Raw genomic sequence first — 13,953 nt, 5'->3', positions numbered from 1 at the left:
TTTAAAGGAGAACTCTAAGTCACCACCCCCTGTCTTCTTCTGGAAGAGCCCATTCCTAGTTTGTTTAAAGCAGAGGACCCTTTAATCAAAGGGTACTAGAAGAAAAAAAGGTCATTTTTACAGACACTGCCAAAGTGGTGGGGACCCAAGGAGAATTTAAATTCAGATTCAGAAGTTTAGGATTCCTCTACCAAGCAAAGGCCACTTCAAGGCAAGGTGCACTCTATAAAGAGGCACTGAAGGAAATTTCTCTGGATACCATGCACAAGGAAGAGAAGGGAGGCAGAACCATCGGGTCTAGAGTGATGAGGATCCAGACAGCATGGTTATATTGCAGGTCAACTCAGAGCCTTTGAGTGACGGCCATGCACAGTGTAACAGCCTGATTTTACAGGGCTAGCTTTCTTCATGAAGTCTCCCCTGTCCCTGAAACCAGGTATTTTGTCAGCAGGGATATTTTATATTTTATTCTGAAAATGAAACTGTGCATTTTAAGGCATATTTCCTCTTTACTATCCTCAGTGGAGCCTGAGGACCTTATTTTTAAGAATGATGAGGCAATAATGACCCAAACCTACCATAAATGACAAGCATCTTTGCTAGCAGATGCTACTAAGAAGCCTTTCACGGCTTCTTCATCTAGACACCTGCCCAGTTAGACATTTCATGAACTGACTTAATAACTATTTCATAGAGTATGAAAATGGCATTTTTACTCAAGAGAACCGCATTGCTAGTTCCAATTCATCATGAAACTGTCTCAGTTGAGGAGAGTGAGGTAGGTTAGTAGCAGGCCAGAAATCTAACCCACATAGCCCCCACCTCATTGCTCTAAAAGGGTACCACCCAAAACAAGTCCCAGCCCATATTATCTCTTCATCAGCACCTTCCTTTCCTGCCTGCCACTGGAGGTGAGCCAATGAGGGGCAAGCAAGACTCCCAGTCCTTGTGACAAGTTTTAAGGACACACTCTGACCACATTCCTCTCCCATTCATCCCACATGTGATTACTGAAAGGAATGGCTGTTGGTTGAACACCTGTTCTGTGCCAGGTGGTGTGCAAAGCATTACACACAGACCATCTCATCTAATCCCCACCACAGTCTTGAAAGTTTCATGTTTTTATCTTCAGTTTTCAGAAGAGCAAACTGAGGCTGCAAGAGGGCAGGAAAATTTCCAAGTTCTTCATCACACAGCTAATAAAGCAATGGAGACAGAATCCTAGCCCTGGTCTATTTGATCTTGGACTGCCTTTTCTCTCTCCTGTGCAGGGCCATGCTTGTGTGGCTCAAGTACAGATTGCTCAAGAATGGCAGCCACTGTTCCAAGTTAGGAACCTAGTGAATTGTGGCAACGTACACTCATGGAAACAATTTGTATCATGCACTGACTCTATGGCTACTCTTATATCAGATGTTAAGAACATGATATGAGCAAGAAATGGATCTTCCCTTCCAACATACAGTCAAGTAAATGGGGAGTGACAGCCACACAACATGGTACGGTTAAGTATCGAGGTATAGAAGGAGAGTCACCATCAGGGAAGGCTCCCTGAAGGAAGCACTCTAAGGTAATAACTGACAAGTTGAGTAAGAGTTAGTCTAGAAAACTTGGTGAAGAACAACACAAGCAAGAGTCTAGAGGTCAGTGAGAGAAGAAGTGGCACACCCAAAGGTGAAAAGGAACACCTACAAGATGGAATAAGAAAGATTTTGAGAGGTATGATAGATAAAGTGTGTTATTTGGTGGTGACGAACCTGAGAGAAAGGGCTTGCTCTTGGGTAATGAGAAAGCATATGAGGAAGAGTAAGTTGCAGGAACTAATGCTGGAGGGACAGTGTAAAATCCCAGTGAAGAGTGCCATGAGTCTCAGAGGGAGGAATGTGACTTCAGGAAAAAGTAATTGGAGGCTGGACAAAAAGGAAATGACATAATGAATCAATACATTCTAAAAAGACTCACTTGCTTTGGAGTGCTAAGTAAGAGGGACTAGGCTGAGGCAGAGAGGGTGCAGTGCCTTGCCCTAGAGCCATATTGGAGCTTGAGGCAAAAGGAAAAATCAACAATACAGTAGCCGACCTCATTTAAAGTTATAATATTTTTCATAATGACGCTTTGCATTAATTTCAGTCTTTTAGAATATTGCATTAAAATACTATGTAGCTTGATTACTAAGTTTTTTGGTGCCCCTACGTTTTGCTCTCATAGTGAGTGCCTCACTCACCATGCCCTGTTCCCAGCTCTGAATGAATGATGTGAGTACCTCACTTGCCTCACCCTATCTTGACCTATGAAGAAAGAGTTGGATTCCCATCATGAGTATAGAGGTGAAGAGGAAACAGGCGATTGAAGACATACATGGCAGCATACAGGTAAAGATGAAGGGAAGGGGGAAACAATCCAAGATGATCCTTAGTTTTCTTTACTTTATAAGTGAGCATGGTGAGTTTAAATGACATGAATAAGGAGGTTGCAAAACTATTTCCGTTTTGGTTATATGGAGTGAGGGCAGGACAGCTTGGTAGAACCCCCCACCAACCCTCAAAGCCACTGCTTTCACTCATTGTCTTCCTTCTTTCTGCTCCACAAAGCCCCTCAAACTGGGAAAAGAGGGAGTACTTGAACAACACTAAACCACACTCACATGGAATTTGTCTGTCTGTATGAGCCTGTGTCTGATCTATCCTTCAAGTTCATTTCTGTCTAGCCAAAGGAGCCTTAAGTATTCAGGTATTGGCTTACAGACTCACCATTACCAACGTTCTGTATGTGTATTTGGTGCATGAACCCCATGAAACTAAATCGTCTTTTCTTTGATTGACTCCATCTAGGATGCAGCCTTAGTTCAGAGCCATAACCATATGAGACAAAATAAATGATTCTAGAAGCTGCTTCTTTTTGAAACCTTTTAACCCAGAGACAAAGTTGATTCCACACTGGATGAATGGACACTGTGGTCTGCCACCCAAAGGGACAACTTTGCATTATTTTCTAAGAAGGTAATAGATGCTCATTTGCTCTAGCAGAAAGCCAGCGGATGGAAGTAGGAAGTCTGGATCCAAGTCCTGCTCTGCTACTAACAAGCTGTGTAACCTCCAGCCTGTCACTTAACCTCTCTGAGCTTTTGCTTCCTGAGGAGGTTGGCCTTGGTGATCTCCACATTCCTTTCCAACTCCAATTCTCCTTTTTTGCTGACCCATCCAAATTCTCCCTCCTGACCTTGTCACTGACGGCCTTCATCTCATAAATAAGCTTCATCAGGCTGCAGAAACTCGAAGAGCCAAACATCGTCGCAATCGTAATTTGGATTCAAGAAATAATGCACAAAATTCCCTTACAACTTATCAAAGGCTTGTGCGTTAATCGTGTGTCCTAGTTCTTCCCTAAAACCATGCTCAAACACTACCTGATTTCCCATTTTTCAGTAGAAAAAAGCGAAGCCCAGGAAGTCTCTTGCTACTGAACTGTTTGGGACCTCTCCCACAGTAGGTACTTGATAAAAGTATGTACAGTAAAAGGACCATGTCTGGGCTTCAAATCTTTCACCTCCTCACGTGAAGTCACCTTTCTGTCCTGGCCTGACGACCTCCACAGACTTCTGACTCTGAGCTGCCTGGGCTGGCCCTACTCAGGGGATGCATTGTCAAGTACTGCACAGATAAGCTGCCTTGGCAAAGTTCAGAGAGCAATTTGGGTCAGGCCTTATCTGGCCTTGGAGGGAGGAGGTCTTGGGTATGTCTGCTTCTGGAGGGTACATTTGCCCTGCTCCCTTGAGAGGCAGAAGGGAAGGAGGTGATGCAAAAACTCTCCTCAGCAACCCTGGATACTCCAGTCAAGGGGAAGGGTTCTGGGGCAGTGGGGCCACCAGGAGGGGCAGGAACGGACAAAATAGGAAATACCCAAAAGGCTATCTAATTTTAGACTCAAGGTCAGGACATTTATTTTTAAAACGATAAGATTGATGAGCTTGGGACTTCATGCAGAGGCAGGGCTGACCCACTGCAGGTTTCTGAGAGAGAAAAAGATTCTAAGCACGGAGGGAGTGCTGCAGAGGAGGGAATATCCAATTCTATTCTTCCTGAGAAATTGCCTTGGCATTTATGTGGACCAAAGTGGAGACCATCCAAAGACGCCTCACTGGCCTGGGTGGTACACCTGCTGAAAGCACAATCATCTCCGCGCAATGCACACTCTCACCTGAAAACTGGCTGGGGGCTCATGGCTCTGGAAAGTGGGGAAAGCCTGGAGCATTCCACACATCCCAGGTTCCTGGACCTGACCCTCTCCTTCTCCTAGACCTTAGGTGAGATGCATATTATTTGTCAGCTTCTAGCTCTTCTTTGGCAGGAGGGCTTCAGCCCCCACCCCCTACACAAACACACACACACACAGTGACAATTCCAAGCAGCCCATCAGACAGGGGGCTAAGAACACGGTTGGGGGAACTTGCCATCGCTGAAAGACCAGTCAGTGATTCCAATTTGCTCAGAGCTCTACAAAGCGGAGACTTTTCCTAAATCAGTGAAAACCAATTCACATAACTAAAGTATATGCATGCATGCATGCAAGTCTGTTTTCAGTCCGTACAGATCCACAGATATCTTTTAAAAGCATGAAGATAAGTTCTGTAGTAAGGAGTGCTCTAAGCTGGGAGTCAGGAGATCTTGGCCATACCCTACCCCTCGCCAGCTCTATAAACTGGGACAATCCATTTACCCTCTTAGGCTCTTAATTTCCTGGTGAAATGAGGAGGCCTCTAAGTTGTTGCCTGGCCCTGAAATTCTCTAGTTTGGGCTGATTTAACTCAGTATCTTAAAAAAATCCCCTTTCTGAGAAAAGGGAAAAATAATGTTGCTACTCCTTTTAAATTCAACTTCTCTGACTACCAGCTATCTCTGGCTATAATTTCCTTAAGTTCTGTGTGCCAGCAGTCTCTCCAAGGTAAGCCCATCACCAGCTCAAGCAATGAGAAAAAAATTTCTAATTTCCATTTAGGTTCAAAATTTATTTTCATGCATCCCCACTTCCCTAAGCCTAAAGAGCTTACTCATTGTTCTTCAGGATTCCCAAAGAGAAGGTTCGTAGGAAGAAACACAAGCATTTCCCAAGAACAGAAGGGAGAGTACAGGGACCCCTCTGTGAGCATTTCCAAAGACTTGAAGACTGAGGCCAGCTGGGGGGTTGGGGAGTATGGAGATGAAGGGTGTAGAACAGCCCTAGCAATGTAAGAATGGTATTGCTTCCCAAGGAGACCCAATTAAACTGCAGTTACTCAAGATAAGGGAACCAGGTCTGTTTACACAACGGTGCTATAAACCACCAGCCCATTACAAGAGACCTTTGATCTGGTGGCAAGGGAGTTGTTTCTAGGCAAGCGGGTGATGAAGCAAGGAGGTTTCCCAATAAGAGTGTCTCCATCTCGACTCAGCAGCCCCACCTTGTCCTGGCAATACCTTGTATGGACACTAAGTAAAAATCATCTGGTCTCCACCCCCCAAGTATCCATCTAATAAAATCAAAAAGTCCCTAGAAAAAAGAGAGGAAGCAGAAAGCATAGGGAAAGGGAACTAAACAGTCTTTCTTGGAGGCAGGCATTTCATAAGCATTTTCTCATTGAACTGTCACAATGACCTTACAGGGTAAATTATTCTCTGTTTTACAGATGAGGAAACTGAGGTTCAGTGAGCTTAAGTAATTGGCCTGAGTGACAAGGTTGAGGTGCAGCAGACCAGAATTTATCTCAGGTCTTGCAGACTCCAAAGCCCAAATGCTTTTGATGACAGTGCAGACTATGAGGCTTCCATAGCTGCCTGCTTAGGACTAAAGGCAAGGATGAATGTCTGGTGTAAAAGAAAAAAGGGCCAAGGACTGCCCCTTTAGTGTCTCATCAGTGTCAAGAGATGGGAAAAAGTTACATGCTACTACCTCATCCCACCCCCGAAAAATAATTATGGAAAGGAGGGAGGAAAGGAGGAAGGAAGGAAAAGAGGAAAGAAGGAAGGAAGGAAGCAAGGAAGGAAGGAAGGAAGAAAATGTGCAAAAGAAGATCTGTCCAGAGCATGAAGAGAATGGCAAGACATGCTGTCCACCTCTAAAGGCTCCAGGGACAGAGGACAGCATGGGAGAACAGTATTTGGAGTCATTCTTGCAGTGCATTTAGCCAAGCCACATGGCCATGCTACTTCTCTTTGCTAGCACCACACAAGAGATTCATAGGGCACAGCAGCCCACAGTCCCACAGGCACGTAGCTCAGGAAGGATGGAGGCCGAAGCCTGGAAGCAGCCGAGGACAGACTGCCACCCAGTTGCCCCTTCCCAAGCATTTTTCTATTTCCCTATATCTTTGGGGATCATGCCTCTGAAACAGCCCTGGTTTCATGTCATTTTATTCTGTACAACAAAAGCAATTCTATGTCTAATAAATGCAACCCCACTTATGCAACTTTGAAGTCTTTCAAATAAATTTGCTATCAATCAATGTCTTTTGTTGGACAATCTCTGCAACCAATTTCATTCCGAAAATGGAGTCACCATATTTGTTAGAGAAGTGTATTTTATCCAGAGACTGTGAAGCAGTGACAAGTCTTCACTGCTGTTACCCAACCCTCGGCCTCCAAAGGATGTCCTCTAAGCCTCAAGCCTTTTCCTAAGCAATTCTGGCATTTGGGAAAACTTGTCCACCCTCTTGTGTACTGGTGCCTGCCATGGGTCTAGCATTCCAGGCAGGCCCCCTGAGCCCCTGGCATGTCACCATAGCCCTCTCAGAAGTCTGCAGCTGTGAGAGGTGTGTGGGCAGTTCAGTCTCTTTCCTCTGACCAGTTCAAGGTGCTTCCTTAGGGCCGATGACCAGGTGCACATGAATTCCCTGTGGACCTCCCCCACACATCCCCCTTGCTCGTGTGGTAACCAAGGACTAGGATATGTTTGCTCAAAATGAAGAGTAGTCCAGCCTTTCACTCCCTTTCTCAGCATAATAGACCCCAGCTCTGTCCCGTATAGTGACATGAAAAGAAGGATGACGCATGGCCGGACACAGGACCCATGCAGCGAGGGACTTTCAGGGCTCAGAGAGGGCTCTGGGGCCGCATAACAGGAAGGAGTGCTTCCTTCCCCTGGATGAAAGCGTCCCGGACAGACTCCATATAAGTACCTGGAAGCATCACCCCCTCCCACACAATGGCCAGACAACTTCCAGAAGGGCTGTTTCCCTACCTCCCGGGTTGTGACATCACCTTACTCATTATATTTCAAGGGGCTGATCTTACAAGCAGAAAACATGTCCTGCTTTTGACAAACTGACCCCAAGGCAGATAATGTGAGTTCTGTATAAAACGGTTATTACCTGACTATGGGGTATCAGTTCTACAACTGTGGGTGTGGCTATTGTAAGCATTTTCCTAGAACAATGAATGATCGAACAGTGCTGATGCTTACCTCTAACTTATAAATAAGGAATCGGAGACTTAGCAACCTGTTTTAGAACATTGTTTCTTGGTCAACTAAAGCAGCAAGCTAAGTGGAGCCCTTTATATCATGAATATGTCCTCAATGGCTTGTTGTTTTATTTTAGTTTAACTTCCTTTTCTAAATAAATAACTTACAAGTAACAAGGATCTGTTTAGACCAGTCTGTACACTTAGCTACCATCCTGCTTTTCAAACTGTCTTGTGGCTACTCTAGCCCAGGGTTTCTATTGCTATTTTGGGCTGGAAAATTCTTTGTTGTGCAGACTTGTCCTTTCAACTGTGGGATGTTGAGCAGAATCCCTGGTCTCTGTCTGCTTGATACCAAAAAGCATTGGCCAAGTAGTGACAAAAAAAATGTCTCCAGGCGTTGTGAGTTGTCCTCTCAGGAGGGTGGGGAAGCAAAATCACCCCTGTTGAGAGAACCACTGCTCTAGCATTGTCCCTTTCACTCTCGTGTTTTCCATACCTGGGACAGAGTTCCTTTTTCTAAGTAGCTCAGTCTAACCAAATCAAAGGCCGGAGCAGCAGACAGCAGGACTCAGGGTATGTGATCAAGCGCCACTGGTTGAGGTCTAGACAGAGAGGCTCCAGCAGAAGTGAGAAGATGTGCGGAGCCTGGGACTTTGACTTTTTTGTCTGGGAAAACGAATGAAACTTTGGTCACTCCTCTAGGAAATCTTAGTTTGACATTGAGAGTGTGAGATTTGTTTGCTGGTATCTCTTTGGAGGAACTATCTAATGCCAATGACCCAGAGGTTATACTTTGTGGATAATTTACAGATTCTCTGGCTGTTTATTACAGCCCAGCTTGAAGTTGGAGGTTATCTGTGGGAGCTCGTTAATTGAACTTGAGCTTGTACTAATAAATGTTACTTATCTATGTATTTACTTATTAAATTTTGTCAAGAAGGCAGTATGTGAATAAATTAAAGAATCATCCTACTTCCTCTTTAGGTCTCAGGGGTTACCTAATTCCAGTGATGGAGAAACCAGGCTCAGAGAGAAGTTATGAGTGAAAGTGCTGAGCCCTAATTTAGTGGTTCTCTTACCCAACCTTTGCTTTTACCCAAGCAGGTTTGAAAAGTACAGTGAAAAGGATCTCACACGTTGATAATGTTTTTCAGATATGGCTATTGGAGATGGGGTAGAAGGGTTCTTTGTTTTGAAGCCAGTAAAAGTTATTTGAAACGCATTAAAAATATTCAGTGTGTTCAATTGAGGAGGACGGGTCTCTTTAGTTGAAAATATGCACTTAGACTGAACTATTTTTTGGTGTTTTTAGCTCATATAATTTCCAGATGCCCCATTGAGGTTAATTTAATATTGTTACCTGCAACTTTCCAACTAATAGAGAGATTTTGGTTATTTCAGTGTCTAAAATGAAATAAAATGAATGCAAATTTGTGCAACATTAATATTATAAGCAAGTTATTCATCTCGTTTAATTTAATTACAATACCAGTAAAGAGAATTCACCTAGGCTGGCTTTTAAATCTCTTTTCTCTAAAGTCAGTGACACATTTGCCCTGAAATTGCAATATCTCTATTTATTTTAACAAATCTCTACAATATCATCTTTAAGGAAAATGCGATATAATTTGAGCTGACCTTAGACAATAACCTCTGTACAAGAAGCAGGAGGAGCCCTTCCCCGGCAGTTTCTCCAGCCCCCTAAGTGACCCTTTAAAGTTCAAGTCCCTTGGCAATTTTTACCAAGCAAACCTGGGTGACTCCTTTGTCGGGGCTTGATTTTTCTTTTCAGTTCAGATGTAAATCATGTATGGCCTAACCTTTTTTCCGATTCTAATTTTTAAAGTAGTTATGGTGCGTGTACGGAAACGAAGCTATTTTGAAAAGAAGAAAAATGTGTTATAGCATAGCCATTTAAGAGAGATTTATTGATCATCCTTCAAATATGTCCTCTTACTTGACTAGAAAATAGCTTTTGAGCATTTTTTTTTCAAATAGAGAAAAGAAATTTCAAACAATCCAGACTGAAGTATACAATTACAGTGAGAGGTCATGATTCACTTGAGGCTACAATGTTAAAAACCTTGCAAGGGTGCGCGGGTGGCTCGGTGGTAGAATGCGCACCTTCCATGCCGGAGATCTGGGTTCTATTCCCAGGCCATGCATCAAAAATCCTTACAGACGCTCAGGAAGGACATAGTCAAAGACTGGCTGGAATTAGAAAGAAAACGCTTTTTTTTTTCCTCAATGACATGAAATAATTAGAATATGGAAATTCATTAAGAGAATCCAAAACTAGAATGCAGGTTCCCAAGGGCCTAGGAATGGTAGGGAATGGTAAGTTAAGGCTTAACTGGTTTAGAGTTTCTACTTAGGGTGATAGATAAATTTCGGTAATGAAGGGTGGTGACGGGTCGCACAAAATGGTGAATGTGACAGCACTAAATTATATATTTGAATGTAGTTTAAGAGGGAAATTTAAGTTTGTATATGTTACCAGTATAAGATTAAAAAAACAACAACTTAGGACTGTATAACATAAACAGTGAAACCTAATGGAAACTATGGACTATGGTTTATCATTAATTATAATAATATTCTTTTCATCAGTTGTAAAAAAGGTACCACACTAAGGCAAGATCTTAATAATAAGAGGAGGTTTATGAGAACTCCATATTTTCTGCATGAGTTTTCTGTAAACCTACAACTTCTCTAATTAAAAAGTTATATTTTAAAAAAGAAAGAAAATATTTGGTCAAATGGTGTCTATTCAGACCCATAAATATGAAAATGACATACATATTTCCATTTATTTAGTTATATTGATGTACTAATATATATGTATATCTAACACTGCTTCTTTAAATGTACTAAGAATTAATAATAAACATATCTGTCCATTTCTAAATAATCATTATGTATGATTGTTATCTGTGTATAAAATCAAAATTTAGAATGAATAATTGATGACCTATCTACTAATAATAAAGTTTCATTCAACATTGGAATTGACCAATGACCGCATTATGGGACCTTTCACACAGGAAATTTATAAGACATTTATCTAAGCGTTTCTACTAATCAGCACACTACTTGGGTGGGTGTCTGCTTCCCAAAGGGCAAGAAACTTGACTTTAAATAGATTCTATCTTAAAGTTCCTTTTACCCCTCTTATTCTAGGTTTCATGAAATTTCCCCTTAAACTTATAACCACATTCCATTTCCAATTTCCAATTCTAAGGAAAGTTTCTGAAAAAACTTATGTATTAAGCATTTAATTATGAAGCCAAAAGCAAGTTAAATTATACCATGAATAGGTCTAAAGTACAACAGTATCTAAAATATCTTCCCCAATGAACTAAGCAGTGAAAACCAGCTAGAGCTAGCGGTTAATCACGTTTGAGCCATATTCTCTGAAATGCAAATCTTCCTCAACAAATTTATCAGTCTTGGGTGTTTCACTTTCTGGGCTGATAAAACAATAGATAACCCCATAATCTAGCTCCCCCCATGGATTCAGAGCTGTTTCCACCTGTGGGGTCCAGGTTCCTGCCTTTTCTGTCTGGGAGGGGTCAAGGTGCAAGAAGCAAGGGAACAAATGGAGAAGGCAGGATGGACGAGGGCAGGGAAGGACCTCCACTCACCGCCGCTCCAGGCCGAGCCACAGGGTAAGGAGCCGCGCTGCTCACTGCCAAGTCCACGAAGTAGCTCATCCTGCTTTCAGCACCTGTGTGAAGAAAGCACTCGCTGAGCCCAGAACACACAGCTTTGGGTGGACCAAGCGCCAGAGAGATGGTTTCTTAGAGCTGAGAACCAGGAGTCTCCTTGGGAATCATCTAGTTTCCATCTTCGTGCTACAGAGAAGGGAGATGAAACCCCAAAAGGTGAAATAACTGCCCCATTCCCCAAAGAGAGGGGAGTGACTCCAGACAGAGTTAGCACCCCGGTGCCAAGCTCTGTGGGGTTTTCCACACCCCCTGCTCCCCTTGGGGTGGAGCACTGTGAGCATGTGCAAAGGTATGTAAGACCCCATCTCCGACTCCAAGGGGCTTATAGTTCAGTTGGGAAAAGAATATTGTAAAAGTGCAAGGCTGCATGATACGGTAGATGAATTAGGTGCTGCAGCAAACACAGGTCCTTAATGTTAATCTGTGTCCCTGTGGGCGTGAATCCATTGTAAATAGAACCTTTTGAAGATGCTATTTTTAGTTAAGGTGCTGTCAGCTGAACTAGGATGGGCCTTAACCTGGATTCCCGAAGAGCCAGGAAGTCACAGAAGACAAAAAGGAGTGGAGTTGCCACCATGTGACGGGGGACAGAGCTACAAGCCGAGGAACCCCAAGGATTGTGGCCGGATGGCCAGCACCAGAACACTAGTCTTAGGAGAGAAAACATGGTCCTGCCAACTTCTTTGGTTTTGAGCTCCTTCTAACCTCAAAACTGTGGGACAATAAATTCCCAGTGCTGAAGCCAACCCATTGTGTGGTATGTGCCATGGCAGCCAGGGAACCAAAGCACATGGATTAATAAGGAGTATCTACAAGCTACAGACAATAAGCTGAAAAACAGTCTACAGAAAGTAGAAATCTTGTAGAGGTCTTCCGGTCAGAGATAGGGTCCTGTGTGGCTTTTTGGTAGCATCCTCATAGATTACCTTTCCCTTCTGCCTCCTTAACAACATAGCAGACACCTAATATCTTGTTGTGGTATAAACCAATTGATAAAGGAATAAATAATGAGAAGTTTGGGAGAAAGACATGTGGAAAAAGCATACTGAAGAAGCATGTCAACCAGTACCCCAAGACCCACATAAACACAGAGAAACCCTACAAAAGGGGTGGGACACTCTTTATCTTGAGAAAAGAAGAAGGGCTGCTGTTAAATAACTCTTGTTGAGAGCTATTAGCTCCATCAAAATTCTGAAATGGCCAGATTGCTTGAGGAATGTTCTGGCTGAAGGGGATTTTCCAATTAGCTGTTCATCATCAGGAAAACTGTTTATGTATCAAACATTTCTGCTGATCTGAATGTTTTCTAAAATGCATAAGTTCACATGCACCATGAATTTAATACTGTACACTAAATAGAAATGACTTTCTTGGATGATATTAATTCCAGGAAATATCATTCAGAAGCCAAATTCCTATTGTTAGGAAGTAGCATTTGAGCTTCAACTTAACTGCTTTCTAGTTTGGATTCATCTGTCCTTTTCTTTTATTCCTGTTAACATTTAAAGCAATTGACATACTTTAATAAAAATAAAGAGCACTAAGACACATCTTAGGCTCAATCTGCAGTTTCAGCTCACCATCCTGATACATAACAACAATTAATGGGCATCTTTCATATGAAATGTAATTAAATGATATAATTAAGTGGGCTCGGCAATATAAAATTATACTCACTGAGGGTTACAATCCTTAGAGCCAACAACATAATCCGGTTGAGACAAGTAAGTTAAACTCTTTTGAAGACCTAACTTATCCCAGAAATGTATTTATTGTTGTTAACTAAAGTGTTCCTTTTACATGATGTCTTTCCTCTGAAAGACAGAATGCAGCCAAAATCACATTAATTGTTTTAAAAAATCTATTAACTAAGAGCTCTGAGTAAGCTAGATTTGTTAGTTGAGAATTTGTTCTCTCGTTTTATGAGGAATCAATCTCCACTGCAGCAAAATGACCCTCAGAAGGGACGATGTAGTGATAAAGATGAAGAGTAGAGAAAGGTCAAGGTAATCTAGTCCAAAGACATTGCTGAGCATCTCACTCATGGTCACCTGTTCAGGGTTTGCTTCTAAAATTATTGATCAACATGCATCTAAAAATATTGATTGGCTACTGTGCTGGTTTGAGACTGTTATGCACCCTAGAAAAGCCATGTTCTTTATTCTAATCTAATCTTGTAGGGACAAACCTATTGTTGGGTAGGATCTTTCTGATTAAGTTGTATCTATGGAGATGTGACACACCCAACTGTGGGTGGGACTTTTGATTAGGCAGTTCCCATGGATATGTGTCTCCACCCATTCAAGGTGGGTCTTAATCCAATTACTAGAGTCCTTTAAGAAGGAGCCATTCTGGAAAAAGCTCAGAGCCAACATTTGGAGATGCAAAAAGAAAACACCCCCAGGAAAGCTGCTTGAAACCAGAAGCCAAAGGGCCAGGCACCAGCCGTCTGCCTTCCCAGCTGACAGAACTGTTCCAGATGCCATCCACCTTTCTTTGGTGAAGGTTTTTTTCTCTGGATGCCATAGTTTGGGCATTAGAACTGTAAACAGTAACTTAATAAATCCCCTTTATAAAAGCTAGCCCATTCTTGTATACTGCATTCCAACAGCATTAGGAAACTAAAACAGCTACCATCCGTCAAATGTTTCACTGGGCACTGAACGTGAAACAAGAAAAGAAATATATAACATGGGTTTGTGTGGACAGGTCCTGAACATACATTATAAGGATAGTTCCAACGAATTCAGTGGCCTCATCCCACTGAGGCAGTCCTTACTTTAACCTTA

At 42.4% G+C, this 13,953-nt stretch overlaps 1 protein-coding gene across 3 annotated transcripts in view; it reads right to left on the bottom strand.

Moving 5' to 3' along the window:
• ETS1 (ETS proto-oncogene 1, transcription factor) overlaps window positions 1–13,953 on the bottom strand; it is a 128,974-nt gene that overhangs the window by 103,410 nt on the left and 11,611 nt on the right. For all 3 annotated transcript variants that reach the window (XM_077112467.1, XM_077112463.1, XM_077112464.1), the window contains exon 2: window positions 11,081–11,163. In XM_077112467.1, coding sequence (XP_076968582.1) covers window positions 11,081–11,149 — 69 coding nt within the window. In that variant the 5' untranslated portion in view covers window positions 11,150–11,163. The remainder of the gene's footprint in view (window positions 1–11,080; window positions 11,164–13,953) is intronic.

Source organism: Tamandua tetradactyla, chromosome 8, assembly GCF_023851605.1.
Source record: "Tamandua tetradactyla isolate mTamTet1 chromosome 8, mTamTet1.pri, whole genome shotgun sequence".
Taxonomy (NCBI): domain Eukaryota; kingdom Metazoa; phylum Chordata; class Mammalia; order Pilosa; family Myrmecophagidae; genus Tamandua; species Tamandua tetradactyla.
The sequence above is the reverse complement of the archived record's forward strand: the minus strand, read 5'-3'. Positions and strand labels throughout refer to the sequence as shown.